General features: G+C 42.2%; 1 protein-coding gene across 8 annotated transcripts in view; it reads left to right on the top strand.

The window, feature by feature from the left end:
- The window catches only part of SNAP47 (synaptosome associated protein 47), a 103171-nt gene that overhangs the window by 48095 nt on the left and 38236 nt on the right, over positions 1 to 16840 (top strand). For 7 of the 8 annotated variants that reach the window (XR_009531521.1, XR_009531525.1, XR_009531524.1 and 4 more), the window contains one exon: positions 1152 to 1276. Coding sequence is in view for 2 of the 8 variants with exons in the window: in XM_060095010.1 (XP_059950993.1) it covers positions 1152 to 1276 (125 nt within the window). In the remaining 6 variants the exon portion in view is untranslated. Of the gene's footprint in view, positions 1 to 1151; positions 1277 to 4101; positions 4576 to 16840 lie in introns of those variants that run through there. The other variant, XM_060095012.1, reaches the window with a different exon arrangement.

The raw sequence follows: 16840 nt of genomic DNA, 5'->3' as shown, positions 1-16840 counted from the left end.
TGTTTGTGTACCTGTTGGAGGTGGCTGGTCTCTCCCCGGGGAGGAGGGGCTTGTGCAGTTGGTGTGTCCTGGATTCACCACCTGGGTTCCTGCTGTTCAGGCCCAGCAAGAGCTTTACCCCAAGATGGATTTCCTTTCCTAACAATGCATTTATCAGTTGCTCCAGGCTGCTTGGATGAAAGGCAGCTCCGCTGACTGCCACTAGGGTCCTAGGAAGGAAGTGGGGTGTCCTGCTTTTGCCCTTCCATTTTGCTGAAGCAGAGAAATCTGCTCAAAGGAGTTGGTGCTGGCATCCACACAGCTGGTTCTCACCCCAGTATGCTTTCAGCTTTCCAGCATCCTAATAAGTAAACATGGCTCTATTGACACATCTGAGGTGGTCTGTATTATGGAGGAAAGCAGGTGACAGGCTCTAAGCTATGCTCTTTTCTGGGCTTTACAGTGCCAGGGTTGCAGATGGAGGCGGCTCTTTAAATAAAGGATTATCGCTGTTCCTTGCCAAGCTGCTCTTCTGCTTCTTAGCAAGACTACCCAGGCATAGAGGTGTGAATGGAAACACCCCTGAGCAATGCATTGCCACGTGCAGCAGTCTGGCTCACCCCTACCTCAGTACAGCTCCACGTTCAACTTTGCTTGGCCTGACTAGCTGACCATTTCATGTGCTCTCTAGAACCACAGTGTTTTGTGGGGTAATCAGATGGTAATGCAGTTCCTAGTAGTGTATTTCATGTACATTTCACCAGGGCTCAACAAGTATTATGTTTCATACTCCAATCTGTTGTCCTCTCAAAAAAAAAAAAATCACTCCTGGATAAAGCATCTTTCTTCTAAAAGCCAGTTATAGAACTAGATCCTGAGTATTTACAGTGTTGCACACTCTGATCAGTGTGGGGTAAGGAAGCAGCCCTGGATTGGGGTAGAAGGCAAGGCTCAGGCAGGTCCCACATTCAGTCAGCTCAGCAGAGGTTCAGAGAGGTGGACTCACCACTCCCGCAAACACAGAAGCTCTAAACCAGTAGATGCCTGGGAAAGCACTTCGTCAGCCCAGAGAGCTCTGACGGTCTTAAACACCACTTTTTGTAAAGTTCTGCATGCCCTTGCGTTGTTCACACCTTCTAGAAGATGCCACTCTGTTTGACTTTCCATTTCAGCATCTGGGCTGATGGACCGAGCCATGCACTGTGAGCCCTTCTCCGGGAACCAGGAAGGGAGACCGCTTCAGCTACAGACGAGCGAACCATTCATTTCCGAGGGGGACAGCCAGGAACTGAGACAGGTAACATGCATTCACAGTGTCATGTCCTCCCCTGCAGGCAACTCACTTCTTTTTCTTGCCTAAAAACAATGCTCCACTGATTTATGCTTGCCTGTCACGTGCACGGAAATACTGAGACATCCACCTGATTTGCTCAGCTCCCTATAGCTTGAGGAAGGGTGGTGCCCATTCTGAGTCCTTGCGTTTTGTGGCATGCAGACACACATAGCATTCCTGTGCACACACAGTGGTCTTGGCAGCTACCTATGCCTGTTGTACGTGTGTGTATGTCCGTACATGTGGGCTCAGATGCATATGTAGGCTGTGTATGTGCACGATGTGTGTGTCCAGGTGGGCTCTGTACACATACATGTATGCATGTGCGGTGTGTGTACTGTGTGCACACATGTGCAGCACCTGTATGTGTGTGCCATCTGTGTGTGCACTACCTGGGCATGTACAGTTGAGGGCACTTGCTCTCAAGTGCTCAACACAGGTTCTCGCAGAGGCTTGCCACTTTTTGTCCAGGAAGTTGAAATATAAACAATATTTGATAGAAATACTTGCAACTTATCTTCCTACGTTAATGCTGGACAACACAGTGGCCTTTTCTTTTTCCTTTTTAAATAATTATGTAGCAAATACCTAGACGATATATCATTTCATTCATAAATATTTCAGTATGTAGCTTTAAAAGATAAGAACTGTTTTAAAAAATCAGCATGATACCATACTCACCTTAAAAAAGTAGAAAGTAAATTCCTTGGTATCATCAGACATCAAGCCAGTGCTCACATTTCCCTAGTTACCTCATTTAGGAAAATGTGTTACATGTTTATTCAGATCAGGATCCTCATGAGGCCCGTGTGTTGCATTTAGTGAAGTGCCTTTAATGTATAGCTTTCTTTCCTCTGTCATCTTGTCTTTTTCCTTTGAAGTTTATTTGATGAAAAAACTAAATTGTTCCTCTGTCAAGATTTTGCAGCTTGCATCTTGCTGACTTGGTTTCCCCAGCTCCCAGCAGGTGGTGAACTGCCTGCTCTCTGCCCTGGTACTCCTGTAGGTCGGTTTGTAGCTCTCGAGGCTCCATCAGATTCAGGCTCCATTTTGGAGAGACTGTTTCATTGGTGGCAACCCACACTTAACATCAAGGCATACAAGAGACTGTATGTCTTTTAAACCTGTTTTTAAATAATTTTATTCTATGTGTCTGTATAGGCATAGACTCCTTTAAGCTCAGCCTTTTCCATTTTGGGAAAAAAGTGTTCATCTTTTGCTATGGGATATTTTAAATATACATGATTTGTCACTTTTTCCTTCTGATCTAACTTTTAATCACTTTTAGTAATGACACAGAGACATGCCGCTTTCTAGATGCAAGTAGCAAATTCTGCAGGTTACTAATAACTTCTTTTGATAGGCTTAGTGACTCCAGAACACCGCAGATCTTGTCTGCCTTGGGGCTTGAGAAACCCTCATACTATAAAGGCAAACTTAACCTGTTCTCATGAAAGTGGGTAAGAGTGCATATAGGCCTCAGGCTGGTAGGATCTGAGGCCCTCCTCTCCCACCCTCCAGTGAAGGTGTCTGTGGCTGAGATGAACTCTCCTATGTCCCACAGTTGTGTTGAGGCTGAAGCAAGAACATGGGTTTTTCATGGGAAATGTAGGAATTTTATCTGTTAATTCTAGTGGTGGCCATGTAGTTTGAGAGGGTCCTTGCAACTTCAAATAACCAATCTCTACTACTATGTATATACAATGTGCCCTTCCCCTAAAAGCTGTGATAGAATGGGAGAGGTCAGGATGAATGCCCCAACAGCTGTGAGTAGAATAAAATTCCTCAGTGACTACTGAGGTCACCATTCTTTCCCACGAAAGTGTGTTTCTTATGTGGTTGGTCCTGACTGTCATCAACAGGTCTTAGTGAGCCCTGTGGCGTCCATGCTGGGAATAGCAGATGCCATGGTCATGAATCAGGATGCTGGCTTCAGGGCAGAGGACACGGTGATCCCTGAGCAGTTAGGCTGGGAAGACCTACCCACAGGAGGGGCAGGGCTTTGTGCTGGTTAGCTGCCTCATTCTCCTTCCCTGCAGGGAGAACCTAATTTCATAAGAGATTGTCCTTTTGAGGTAAAACACATGTTTCATATTTAGAGAAGAATTCTGAGCTGTGTAGTTGAAGCTCAAGCATAGGTAGGAATGAGTTAAATTTCTGGGGAAAATGAAAATGCAAGAAAATCTCCCTCCATTCATCTGTGGTTTCTGTTGCAGATGCTATTAAAGTCATTACGTGGAAATGGGTTTTGGTGACTTAAACTGCAGTTGGGGTGCTAGAGAGAGGATTTGCCGTGATTTCCTCAGGGAGCAGCCGTGCTTAGTGCAGTGTGCCAGCTCCCTCTGTGCTGGGCCCCTGGAGCGGGCATGTGGGCTGCGGTTAGGCCCCATCTGCTGCGTAACTGTGGCCGTCCACCATCCGCTGTGGGAGGGCACGTGGTGGAGGAGGCTGGGAGAGGAATCAGAGTCCCTCAGATGGGTTTGGCAGAGTCCCTCAAATCATTTCCAGTGTCTGATGTGCTAACCTTTCCTGCCTCAGAACTCCTGCTCTTTCGTTACTAAGTCTGTGGCTACCATATATTTGATACAACATTTGGAAGTGATAAAACAAAAAGCAGCATGGCTCTGTCCTGAGGACATTGCAGTTTTACATAAAGTTTCTTCATAACTTCTTAATCTGCACTTCTCTGTCTTGTCCTGAGTTTGGTGTTTTTTCATCCTGCCTCCCTCTTTCACCAGGAAGGAATCAGAATGAAAAGCTGACCCAGGTCTGGTCTCATGTTTTATCAGGCTCTGCCACAGCCCTGGCACTGGGAACAGCAGTGAAGGAAGACTTGCACTGGATGTTCTCATCATTTCCAGTAAAGAGGGATGCACGGAGTGTGGATTCATGGCAAGTTTTTAGGTCATAGTTTTGAACTTTCTGTTTGATTATATTCGGCATTTAGTCTGCCTACTGTATGTGGTATCTTTATAGACAGTAAATGCAAAGCACAAAAATTAAAAACTGAGGTGATTAATTCAGTTCAGTCAGAAAGTTCGTTTACTGGAAAACCTAGCTAGTCAGCTGGCGTGAGGAGAAGAGTTTATTGAAAAGGCAGCCCTGCGGATGCCTGTGCTGGGGAGATGAGTGAGGCCCAGGGCTTTTGTCTCTGTGTTGCTTAGCAGAGCCAAGTTCCACATGTATCTGCACTGGCAATTCACTGGATCTTTCCTGAAATAATTCTAGGCCGGAAAGGATGCTGTGGTTCTCTACTTGCTGTGAAACTATCTTAAGAAATTAATGTCCTTCTTTTCTTTAACAAATATATATATTCATTTTCACATTCTTTTCCATTATGGTTTATTATAAAATAATCTTATTTTCTTTTTTTAGGAATTATAGAATACATTTCATCTTCAGTAACTCCACCATTCTGGTCTTTTCCCCTGGACTTTGTTCCCAGTTATTTAAATTTGCCCCAATTCATCTGTCTCCTCTCCTAGTCAGGAAAAAAAAAAAAAAATCTGTCATTTCTTGCATACCTAATCTACGTAAAAGAATTGTGTTTAACAAGTGTTCTTCAGCCTAAACTAAATGTCTGAATCAGTGAATTATTTAGCCGTGGCTTCAGTGAGTTATTTGGAGAAGACAGCAGATCTGGGTTTCCTTGGATAATTGTCAGGACAAAGTCATGAGATAATGAGCAAGGGGTGATATCCATGATGCTTCTCATCAGTTGTGGCAATGGACTAGACCACACTTCAGGAATACAGATTCCAGAACTGATACTTCTTAGGAAGGAGGGGATGGCTAAACTGGTGGGCCCTCAAAAGTAGAAAGGCAGGGGCAATGCACTCCAGCTATAGGACCACCGAACAGTGCCGGGACGGTGTGCAGACACCTTTGTTGGAGTGGGCTCTGTGGAGGGGTCTGGGGACAGAGAGCTGGACATGTCCACTCACTTATCAGTACCTTCATTTAGTCTGGGTTTTGTCCTGTAAGCAGTTTGGAATCATTGAAGATTTTTCAGCAATGAGTCATGAGATAATTTCAGATTTTTACCCGTTTCCTCAGGTTCTCCTATTGTCCTCTGTTGCCTTCTGAATCTTTTCAGACTGTAGCATTTCATTCATTAATTATGGGGCACAGTTAGATGGTTAGTGTTTTTATTTGTGGCTTTGATACCAGCCTGGATTATTAGCAATGAGCTAGGCTGTTTATTTAAATATGTGTTACTCTAATTGTGAATTATTAATAAATGTTTCTGACATCACACCCTATGTCATTTCTAAACGTTAAACCATAAAAAGAGCCTTGGTAACCAGGAAAACATACCTAGTAACTTTTGATGTCCACACACAGTGGACATTTCAATAAGAGGTCATATGTCTTAGGATGAGCCCTGGCCTAGGAACCTGGCATCCTGGTGCTGGTCCCAGCACCTCCCTGTCAGCTCTGTAGTCCTGGGAAGGCTGGTTTGCTTCCCTGGCCTCAGTCTCCAGCTCTGAAAAGGGCACTGACTTGTAGCGTATTCCAGTATCTACCGTCTAATGTAGAATCCATCGCAATGAAATGAAAGCTGAGTTACAGAAAAATGTCACGCCTTACTTTTAAATATTCGTTCATGGTTTTCCTGTCTGCTCTGTTGGTTAACTAGGTCACTGGTAATGATGAGCATTACTTTGACAGACAGGAGACAGACACGCGGTGCCCCCACCACTAGCCCAGCCCTGCCTGCTGTGGTTTCATGTGCCTCCCACTGCTGCCTTCTGTAATTGCCTGGGACAACCATCTCTTCTCCACAGCAGCCTTCAGAACTCCCATTATGTTGGATGTGGTCACCACTCTAGCAGAGGCCCATGTTGTCTGTGGCAGTGGTTGTTCGGAGTGGGAGGACCTGTCAAAGCGTGTGGCTGTGTGTCCTCTGCAGTTGACAGAGAAGGCTATGTGGGCACACCGGCCCTCCCTCACATAGAGGCCATGGTGTAAACCCGAGCTGCATGGAGGTGGCATTTGCCCTTCAGGTCCAAATACCCGTGCAGATGAATCTTGGGGATGTATTCTGTCTCTTCCACTGCCCCTGGGAACTGTGGACAGGGAGGAAGCTGCCAGATAAGGAACTCTAAGATATTGTGCCAAGGGCAGGATTCCAGAATGTACCAGCATCTCAGTGAACAAATTCTAGAGCAGCTGCTTGGCTGTGCAGAAGATAGAATGCCAAGGAGCAAGAAACAGATGCTCAGGCATTTAGACTGGGAGGATGACTTGTTCCCCCTTTGGAACATTTTCCTGTGCTCTTGGTCAGCTTTTAAATGAACCTCAAGTCTTAAAATCAAGTGTTTGATTTGAGTGCCTGGCTATGGAAGGTTACATATATTAGAACCATGTTTTTTATTGTGGTAAAATATATAGAATAAAATCTTGCCATTTTAACTATTTTAAGTGTATAATTTAATATCATTAATTACATTCAAAATATTGTGCCACCATCACCGCTATCTATTTTATTTCCAAAGCTCTTTTATCACCCCAACAGAAACTCTGTTACCATGAAGCAGTAACTCCACATTTCGCCTCCCCCCAGTCCCTGGTAACCTCTAATCTTCTCTCTGTCTCTATGAATTTGCCTATTTTGGGAACCTCCTATAAGTGTAATCCTTTGGCATCTGGCTTTTTTCACTTAGCATAATGTTTTCAAGGCTGATCCATCTTGTAGCATGAATTGGTACTTCTTTCCTTTTTATAGGTGAATAATATTCTGTTGTATGGTTAAAACATACTTGGTTTATCCATTCATCACCGATGGACACTTGGATTATTTCCACCTTTCAGTTCTTTTGGACATATACCTAAGAGTAGAATTGCTTGGTTATAGGATAATTCTATGTTTAACTTTTTGATGAGCTGCCAAATTATCTCCTTAGCAGCTACTCCATTTTACACTCTCACCAGCAATGTATGAGGATTCCAGTTTTTCCACATCCCTGCCAACACTTATTTTCTTTTTTGAAAATTTAAAAATTATTCTAACTATCAAATAGAATAGATAAGGAAGTAAGGGTTGGAGGTAAGGGTCCAACTTCATTCTTTTGCGTGTGGCTGTCTGGTTGTCCCAGCACTACTTGTTGAACAGACTATCCTTTCTCCACTGAGTAGACTTGGCACGCTTGTCAAAAATCTGTTGATCTGAGGACTCTTTATTCCATTAGTCTGTTCTTAGGCCAGTACCAAGCTGTTTTTATTACTATAACTTTGGGTCGGGTTTAAAATTGGGAAGTGTGAGTTTAATTTCATTCTTCTTTTTCAACTTGTTTTTACTATTCAGGGCCCCTTGCAATTCTATATGAATTTGAGGATTAACTTTTCCATTTCCGAGTAGGGGGGCTGTTGGAAATTTGATAGGGATTACATTGAATCTGTATATCACTTTGAGGAGTATTGCCCTCTTGCCAATATTGTCTTCCAGTCCAGGAACACAAGATGTCTTTTATTTATTTAGGTAGTCTTTATTCCAGCATGATTTTATAATTTTTAGTCTTTCACCCGCATGGTTTTTTTTTCCCTAGGTATTTTATTCTTTTGAGTGCTATTATAAATGGCATTATTTTCTTAATTTATTTTTCTGATTCTTCATTGCTGCTGTATGGAAACACAACTGATTTTTGTGTGTTGCTCTTGTATCCCGTAACTTTGCTAAATTTGTTAATTAGTTCTTCTAGTTTTCTTGTGGATTCTTTGGGATATTCTATATATATAGGGTCATGTCATATGAAAATAGAGATAGTTTTACTTCTTCTTTTCCAGTTTGGATACCTTTTATTTCTTTTTCTTGCCTACTTGCTCTGTCTAGGACTTCCAGTGCATAGCAGTACTGTGTAGCAGTGGTGAAAGTAGGCATTCTTGTCTTTTCCTGATCTTAGGGGGAGGGCTTTCAATCTTTCCCCATTGAGTATCCTATTAGCTGAATTTTTCATAAGTCCCTTTTTTTTAAAGTGTTTTAAGTTTTTACTTTATTACAGGCTTTTCTATTTCTAATCATTACAAATGTTTTCAACATTTCATTTATCTGCTCCGTTGTATTCCATTTATATTTCATTATGATTCCCATCTGTCTATCATATATTCAAGTCATGTCTACTATTTTCTTTTTTTTTTAATTTTTATTTTATACTGGAGCATAGTTGATTAATAATATTGTGTTAGTCTCAGGTGTACAGCAAAGTGATTCAGTTATACATATACATATATCTATTCTTTTTCAAATTCTTTTCGCATTTAGGTTATTACAGAATATTGAGCCGAGTTCCCTGTGCATATAGTAGGGGTTTGTTGGTTATCTATTTTAAATATAGTAGTGTGTACCTGTCAATCCCAAACTCCCAATCTATCCCTCCCTCCCACCCTTCCCCTCTGGTAACTATAAGTTCATTATCTAAGTCTGTGAGTCTGTTTCTGTTTTGTAAATAAGTTCATTTTATCATGGGGGGGGGTTCTGCATATAGCGATATCGTATGATATTTGTCTTTCTCTGTCTGACTTACTTCAATTAGTATGATAATCTCCAAGTTCATCCATGTTGCTGCAAATGGCATGATTTCATTCTTTTCAATGGCTGAGTAATATTTCATTGTATTATTTCATAGTAATATTTCATTTCATTGTACCACATCTTCTTTATTCATTCCTCTGTCGATGGACATTTAGGTTGCTTCCACGTCCTGGCTATTGTAAATAGTTCTGCAATGAATGGGGTGCATGTGTCTTTTCAAATTATGGATTTCTCTGGATATATGCCCAGGAGTGAGATTGCTGTATCATATGGTAGCTCTATTTTTAGTTTTTTAAGGAACCTCCATACTGTTCTCCATAGTGGTTGTAGCAATTTACATTCCCACTAACAGTGTAGGAGGGTTCCCTTTTCTCTACACACTCTCCAGCATTTATTGTGTGTAGAGTTTTTGATGATGGCCATTCTGACCGGTGTGAGGTGATACCTCACTGTAGTTTTGATTTACATTTCTCTAATAATTAGCTATGTTGAGCATCTTTTCATGTGCCTCTTGGCCATCTGTATGTCTTCTTTGGGAAATGTCTATTTAGGTCTTCCGTCCATTTTTGGATTGGGTTGTTTGGGGGTTTTTTTTGATATTGAGCCACATGAGCTGTTGTTTTTAAATTTTGGAGACTAATTCCTTGTCGGTCACATTGTTTGCAAATATTTTCTCCCATTCTGTGGGTTTTTTCGTTCTGTCTATGGTTTCCTTTGTTGTGCAAAAGCTTTTGAGTTTCATTAGGTCCCATTTGTTTATTTTTGGTTTTTTTCCCATTATTCTAGGAGACAGCTCAAAAAAGATATTGCTGCGATTTATGTCAAAGAGTGTTTTGCCTATGTTTTCTGAGTTTATTTTTGTGTATGGTGTTAAATAATGTTCTAATTTCACATGTAGCTGACCAGTTTTCCCAGCACCATTTACTGAAGAGACTCTCTTCTCTGCATTGTAGAGTCTTGCTTCCTTTGTCATAGATTAATTGACCATAGGTGCGTGGGTTTAGTTCTGGGTTTTCTATCCTGTTCACACATCGGTCTATATTTCTCTTTTGTGCCAGTACCATACTGTTTTGATGACTGTAGCTTTGTAGTATAGCCTGAAGTCAGGGAGCCTGATTCCTCCAGCTCCATTTTTCTTTCTCAGGATTGCTTTGGTTATTCGGGGTCTTTTGTGTTTCCATACAAACTGTAAAATATTTTGTTCTAGTTCTGTGAAAAATGCCATTGGTAATTTGATAGGGATTGCATTGAATCTGCAGGTTGCCTAGGTTAGTATAGTCATTTTGACAATATTGATTCTTCCAATCCAAGAACATGGTGTATCTTTCTGTTTGTATCATCTTTGATTTCCTTCGTCAGTGTCGTATAGTTTTCAGAGTACAGGTCTTTTGTCTCCTTAGGTAGGTTTATTCCTAGGTATTTTATTCTTTTTGATGTGATGATAAATGGGATTGTTTCCTTAATTTCTCTTTCTGACCTTTTGTTGTTAGTGTATAGGAATGCGAGAGATTTCCGTGTATTAATTTTGTAACCTGAAACTTTACCAAATTCATTGATGAGCACTAGTAGTTTTCTGGTAGCTGTTTAGGATTTGTTATGTATAGTATTATCTCATCTGCAAACAGTGACAGTTTTACTTCTTCTTTCCTAATTTGGATTCCTTCTATTTCTTTTTCTTCTTTGATTGCCGTGGCTAGGACTTCCAAAACTATGTTCAATAAGAGTGGTGAGAGTGGACATCTTTGTCTTTTTCCTGATCTTAGAGAAAATGCTTTCAGCTTTTCACTGTTGTGTATGATGTTAGCTGTAGGTTTGTCATATATAGCCTTTATTATGTTGAGGTTTGTTCCCTCTATGCCCACTTCCTGGAGAGTTGTATCATGAATGTGTGTTGAATTTTGTCAAAAACTTTTTCTGCATCTATTGAGATGATCATATGGTTTTTATTCTTCAGTTTGTTGATATGGTGTATCACACTGATTGATTTGAGGCAGTGAAAAATCCTTGCATCCCTGGGATAAATTCCACTTGATCATGGCGCATGATCCTTTTAATGTATTGTTGGATTCAGTTTGCTAGTATTTTGTTGAGGATTTTTGCATCTATGTTCATCAGTGATATTGGTCTGTAATTTTCTTTTGTGGTATCTTTCTCTGATTTTGGTATCAGGGTGATGGTGGCCTCATAGAATTAGTTTGGGGGTATTCCTTCCTCTACAGTTTTTTGGAATAGTTTCAGAAGGATAAGTTAGGTGCCTTTTATCATGTTGAAGAAGTTCTCTTCTAGTCCCAGTTTTCTGAGTTTTTATCTGAAAGGATGTTGTTGGGTTTGTCGTTGCCATTTCTCCATCAATTGAGTTGATTGTGTTTTTTTTCTCTTTGTTCTAATAATGTGGTATATTGCATTAATTGATTTTCTAAGGGTGAACCACCCTTGTATTCTGAGATAAATCCTACTTGGATTCAGTTTGCTAGTATTTTAGTATGTTGTGGTTTTGTTTTCATTTGTCTCAAAGAATTTACTAATTTCCCTCTTTGACCCACTGGTTGTTTAAGAGTGTGTTGTTTGATTTCTACATACTTGTGACTTTTTTAGTTGTCCAGATTTCCAGTTTCATTTCACTGTGAAGGTACTTTCTATTACTTCAATCTTAAGTTTGAGGTTTATTTTGAGGCCTACCATGTGGTCTGTCCTGGAGGATGTTCTGTGTGCACTTGAGAAGAATGTGGGTTCTGCTGATTTGGATGGAGTATTCCATGTACATCTGTTGGGTCCAGATGGTCTATAGTGTTGTTCAAGTCTTCTGTTTCCTTATTGATCTTCTATCTGGGTGTCTTATCCATTACCAACATCTTTTTATTAGCTTTTAAAAATAGTTAACAAGTATTAGATGGTTTTTGGTTCAGGCTGGGAAGTTTTTAAATGTGCAGTTTTTAAATGTGAAATTGGACTGTATGCATGAACACAGTGTTGAGGAGGCTGCGTGGCCTTGGGCAGCATATGTCTGTCCATCCCATCTGTGGCATAGGGCTGGGGACTGATTGTTGGAAACATGGTTTCTGGTAGCCAATAAGTACCTTTGCCATGTTAGCCATGTGGCCTTCAGCAGGCTTCACATTTCCCTGAAAAAGTACTACTATCACTTTTTACACAACAGGGTCCTGCCTTGAGGCTTGCATGGGTTTGAAGTGAGAATGAGGCCTGTACCATATGGAGCAGAATTCTGGCACATATTGAGTTCTAAATAAATGTATCAGTGGGACCCCAACTATCTTTGACCTAGTCAACTCTGAAGAGCCCCAAACTTAATGCATTTTCTGATTGTTTCATATTCTGAGAATGTCCCTGCTGAGGCATTTACTTCCACATGTAAGATGAACCTTCAGTTTATTGAGCATTTCACTTGGTAGGGATTCCATTGCTCTCTTAAAAACGTACTTCTCATCATGGGAAGCTCAATTTATGGTCTGATAGCAGCTTGGCTCCCAGGACCCCTCTCTAGTCCTGGGAGGTGCTTTCCCTGCCCAGACCTTGAGTTAGAGGGGCCATCTTTGCTGTGGGCCATTGGGGCCATTTGTAACTGGAGGCCAGTCAGCAGACTTCAAGTGAGGGCTAATAGATCCCTGAAGACTCAGCTCTGAGTCTTGCTATACAGACACAGCCATGGTGCCAGGTTTGTGCTCCTCCACCCTCTTCACTGAGAGGGGGGTCGTGAGGAAGGGAGCACCGTGGTAGGGGAGCTCCTTAAAAGAGAACCCTGTGCCACCCCTGTTGGTCCACAGAGCATCCTCAGGTCCTCAAGGAATGCAGCAGAGAGGACAGGGTGGGGTGCAGGGGTGGTCTGTGAGTGCTGAATGTGACAGGTTGTAGCCTAGAATATTCTTTACAGCCTCCAGAGCTTTGGCTGAGAGGGAGCCAATTTTTCCCTCTTTACCCTCTCTGCAGCATGTTAAGAGCCCCAACTGGTAGAACTGCAGACAGCTTGATTTATCCCAGCTCTATTCTTAAATGGTTGCTAGTTTCTCACTGCAAGAAAATTCAGTTTTTCAGCGGGTCAGTTTAATAACAAGATCAAGGCAAACAGTCTAGCTAATACTAACTCACTTTAGGTGCTTAATATTAAGATACTCATACTCTAAATCCTGGAGTTCTATCGTGAGGTAGAGCAGAACATTGTTTTTCAGACTATAAGTTGAGGCAACAACTGGCATATTGTAGACATTTTAGAAATAGGAAGGCCCATACTTGTATGTACCATGTCCATACACAGTGAAAGCACAAGCCTGGTTGTTTCAGGACCCCCTTGGAGGCACAGCTTACAGCAGAGCTTGGGGCCTCTGATTCCCAGACTTGCACACCTTGATAGCCGGCATGAGGCATACAGTTAAATACATCTGTCTTGGTAAGTGAATCTCCTCTACTGGATGAGCTATTTTTCCATAATTTATTTTCTGTTTTTATAAACAAAATGGAAATGGTTGGAAGGCTAAAATGTCTCCGTATCGGCTCTTATATCAACCCAGACGGTGTCTGTGCCGCCTTTCTGAGGTCTGTGGTATTGCAGAGATGGAGGTCACTGTAGCATGTGACCAAAGCAGAAGGTCTTCCTCTTCCAGAGAGGACAGTAACTTCTGCTCTGCCCGGGATCATGTGGTGCCTCCCACTTCCTGCCTGAGTCATCTCGGCTATCCCCCTTGCCGGCTACTGACGCTGTGAGTGAGCCCAGCATCCTGCCTGTGGGGAACCAAGCCTCCTGCTCTGGCTTTGTTGAGTGCCTGTGACCCCTGAGCTGAAGAGCACTGAGTGTTTCTGTGGGTTTTTTTCCAAGATGCTGCTCCCAGAGGTATTGGCATGTATGTTTTTATGTCTTAGCTTGTGGTTATGTGCATCATATATTTCTTTGGAGTTAGTTTCTCCTAAAACTCAATGTACTGTTAATCAGGTAATTTCTGTGTAGGTACAAATGTGGCTGGAAAGATGGCTGGCTGCTGGGTTTATTTATTAGTGGAGCAGAAACTTGGGGAAAAGTCCCTTTTGACCCTGGTCTTTGACTCAGAGCCCAGCGAAGGCTCATCTGAGAGGCCAGTTGATATTCCAGAGGCTGGCAACATCATACATTGATGACTAGACAGCTTGTCATCCTGGGCCACAGAAGTAACAACTGTTTTTAAGGTTTGGCCAGACTTCATATTCTCCATTCTTTCCATCCCATGTTATATGGAATGCACACGATGCCATTTAATTACTTCAGTCCCTTTCTTAAAGGAAAAGGACATTGGACCAATATTCCAGAGGTGCTAGTAGTTTGGAAGTTTGCTCGGTAGTTTTCTTTGCAGACTTAGTAGCTGCGAAGATCTTGCTTATATTTTCGCGGTATTAATTAATTTCAAGTGCAGTTTTGGCAGACCAACCAAGGGTCTCAACAGGCTGCATAGAATGGGTGCTATTTTTAAGGCCATCATCTCAGTGAAGCTTTTTCCAAATGAAATTCAACAGGAACCAGCCTTTATTTGGACTGTACACTCAGTAAAATGCTCAACTTTGTGTAGGCATGTCAGCAGTTCTTACAAAATAAGTTGTATGTGCCTTTTATTACTGTGCTTATTAAGTGTAGACTCAGGAATGTAAGTGTTCTTGCTTTTGCCACTGTTTCATTTTGGAAAAAGAGGCAGTTGATTCATCCTCTAGAGAAAGATGGCCATGGAAACGTAGGACACATAAGGTCAGTCACACAAAGTGGCCCTTGGTGGAAGTGCTATCATGTGGTGATGTGGTCCTGTGCTGCCTGGCACAGTAGCCACTGACTACATGTGGCTACTGAGCACTTAAAAAGCAGTTGGTCCATGACTTCCCTGGTGGCACAGTGGTTAAGAATCTGCCTGCTAATGCAGGGGACACAGGTTCGAGCCCTGGTCCGGGAGGATCCCACATGCCTCAGAGCAACTAAGCCCGTGCACCACAACTACTGAGCCTGTACTCTAGAGCCCATGAGCCACAACTACTGAGCCTGCCTGCCACAACTACTGAAGCCCATGCACCTAGAACCTGTGCTCTGCAACGAGAGAAGCGACTGCAGTGAGAAGCCCGCGCACCACAATGAAGAGTAGCCCTCACTTGCCACAACTAGAGAAAGCCGGTGTGCAGCAACGAAGACCCAACACAGCCAAAAATAAATAAATAAATAAATAAAATTTATTTTAAAAAAGCAGTTGGTCCAAGTTCATACTAGCTTGCTAGGACTTCATATAAAAAAAGAATATAAAATATCTCATTAATAATTGTTTATATTGCCTTCATGTTGAAATGATAATGTTTTGGGTTGATTGGTTTAAATAAAATATATTATTAAAATTAATTATACTATTTACTTTTTATTAGAAAATTTGAAATTACAGGTATGGCTCTCCCCTAACTGGACATCTTGCCACAGTTGCTCAGGGCTCTAAGAGCTGGCACAGGTTCTGGGGTGTGTGAATGGACTGCCTATCCCTATTGGGAGCCTTTGTGCCATTTTTTAAGGGTCTTATGCAATTTCTTTCAGTGTCTCAGTGATGTGACCTCTGAGTCATGGCCATGACATCTCTTGTCCACGCAACGGTCATGTCAGGGCCGCTCTGGGAGCTGGACCCCAAGAGCTTGAGCAGGTCACCCACCCTTCTCAACCTTATCTGTGAAACAGAGTTCGATCGAGGATCAACAGGGAATAGTTAGGGCACATTGCAGGGGTCTCATAACCCCTATCCTTATTTAGGATAACTGGGGGATGAGGAAACAGAAAACAAAACCGTGTATGTATATATACTTTAATCCCCAGTTTTACTTTTCTCTGAGAGTGTATGGATGTTGGGATGAGAAAGCAAGATGAAAAGGCCACACAATATTATCAGCAGTGCTTATCTGATAGGCAGTAATTTGCATTTGAATTTTGGAAGCATTTTATTTTCTCCTCTAAGTTCTGTTTCCTGGTTTTCTATGTGCACTGTTATTATCGGAACAGAACAGGACAGTTGACTATCTGCATGCACTAAAGGGAATACGTGGCTGCCTTGCTGAAAGCCCATCTCCTGCCATCAGTGCACGTGCAAACAGTGATTGTTTACAGTTCAGGATCTGGTGGTCCTGAAAGACAGTTCAATTGAAAATAAACTTGACCACATTTTGATGTGATTGACAAGGATGTAGAGGTAGCAAAGAGAGCCTCAAGGTCTGTGCGGGCTGATCACTCAACATAGGAGAGAGACCTCCTCGAGGGTGTCAAATCGGATGCAGGTGTGTGACAAAGGGGACATTTTGTGCAAGTTCCTGGTAGAACGGCCTTATTATCACACTAAAATGGAGGTAATGAGGAAGGAATAGTTGACCAGAGAGAACAGCATAGAAGGACCTGCCTAACATAGCAATGAGTGGTGACTTTTTTATTATGCTCTCTGGGCCTCAGCCATATGAGATCATAGAAATGAGAGATGGAAAAGACCTCCAGTATTAGGTCATCCAGCCCATCCCCTCCAGAGCTGACTGACCCCACAGTGTACTTTCCAGAGCTCCGTCCAGTTTTTCAAGTGACTCAACTGATGGAGTTTCCACCAGCTCCCAGAAGGTGCAGAAAGGTGGTGTCTGAGATGGCTAACTTGGATCTGGATTTATTCTTCTTTCTCATGACGAAGATCCCAGTGATGATGCTTTGTTCGAAGAGAGATGTCGGGGTGAATCCCACCTCTGTCACTAACTTGCGGATGACTGCAGATCACCCCAGCTCGCCTCATCTCCACATCCCCCTCCGAAAGTGGGGGTGCTTTGCTGGGCTCCTTCAGTCTGAGCGTTCTGAGACTTGGCAGCGGCACCTTACATAGCACTTTATGGTTTTCACAGCTTGTTCACATTTGTGATCTCATTTGAGCCTCACCATTCTTAGGGCAGGAGTTGATCTTATTATCCTCCTGGCCATCTCCCTGCCTTTATTGTTTCTTGTTGATCAGATGAAGCAGTTCTCCCAGGCA

Source organism: Mesoplodon densirostris, chromosome 3, assembly GCF_025265405.1.
Source record: "Mesoplodon densirostris isolate mMesDen1 chromosome 3, mMesDen1 primary haplotype, whole genome shotgun sequence".
Taxonomy (NCBI): Eukaryota; Metazoa; Chordata; class Mammalia; order Artiodactyla; family Ziphiidae; genus Mesoplodon; species Mesoplodon densirostris.
The sequence above is the reverse complement of the archived record's forward strand: the minus strand, read 5'-3'. Positions and strand labels throughout refer to the sequence as shown.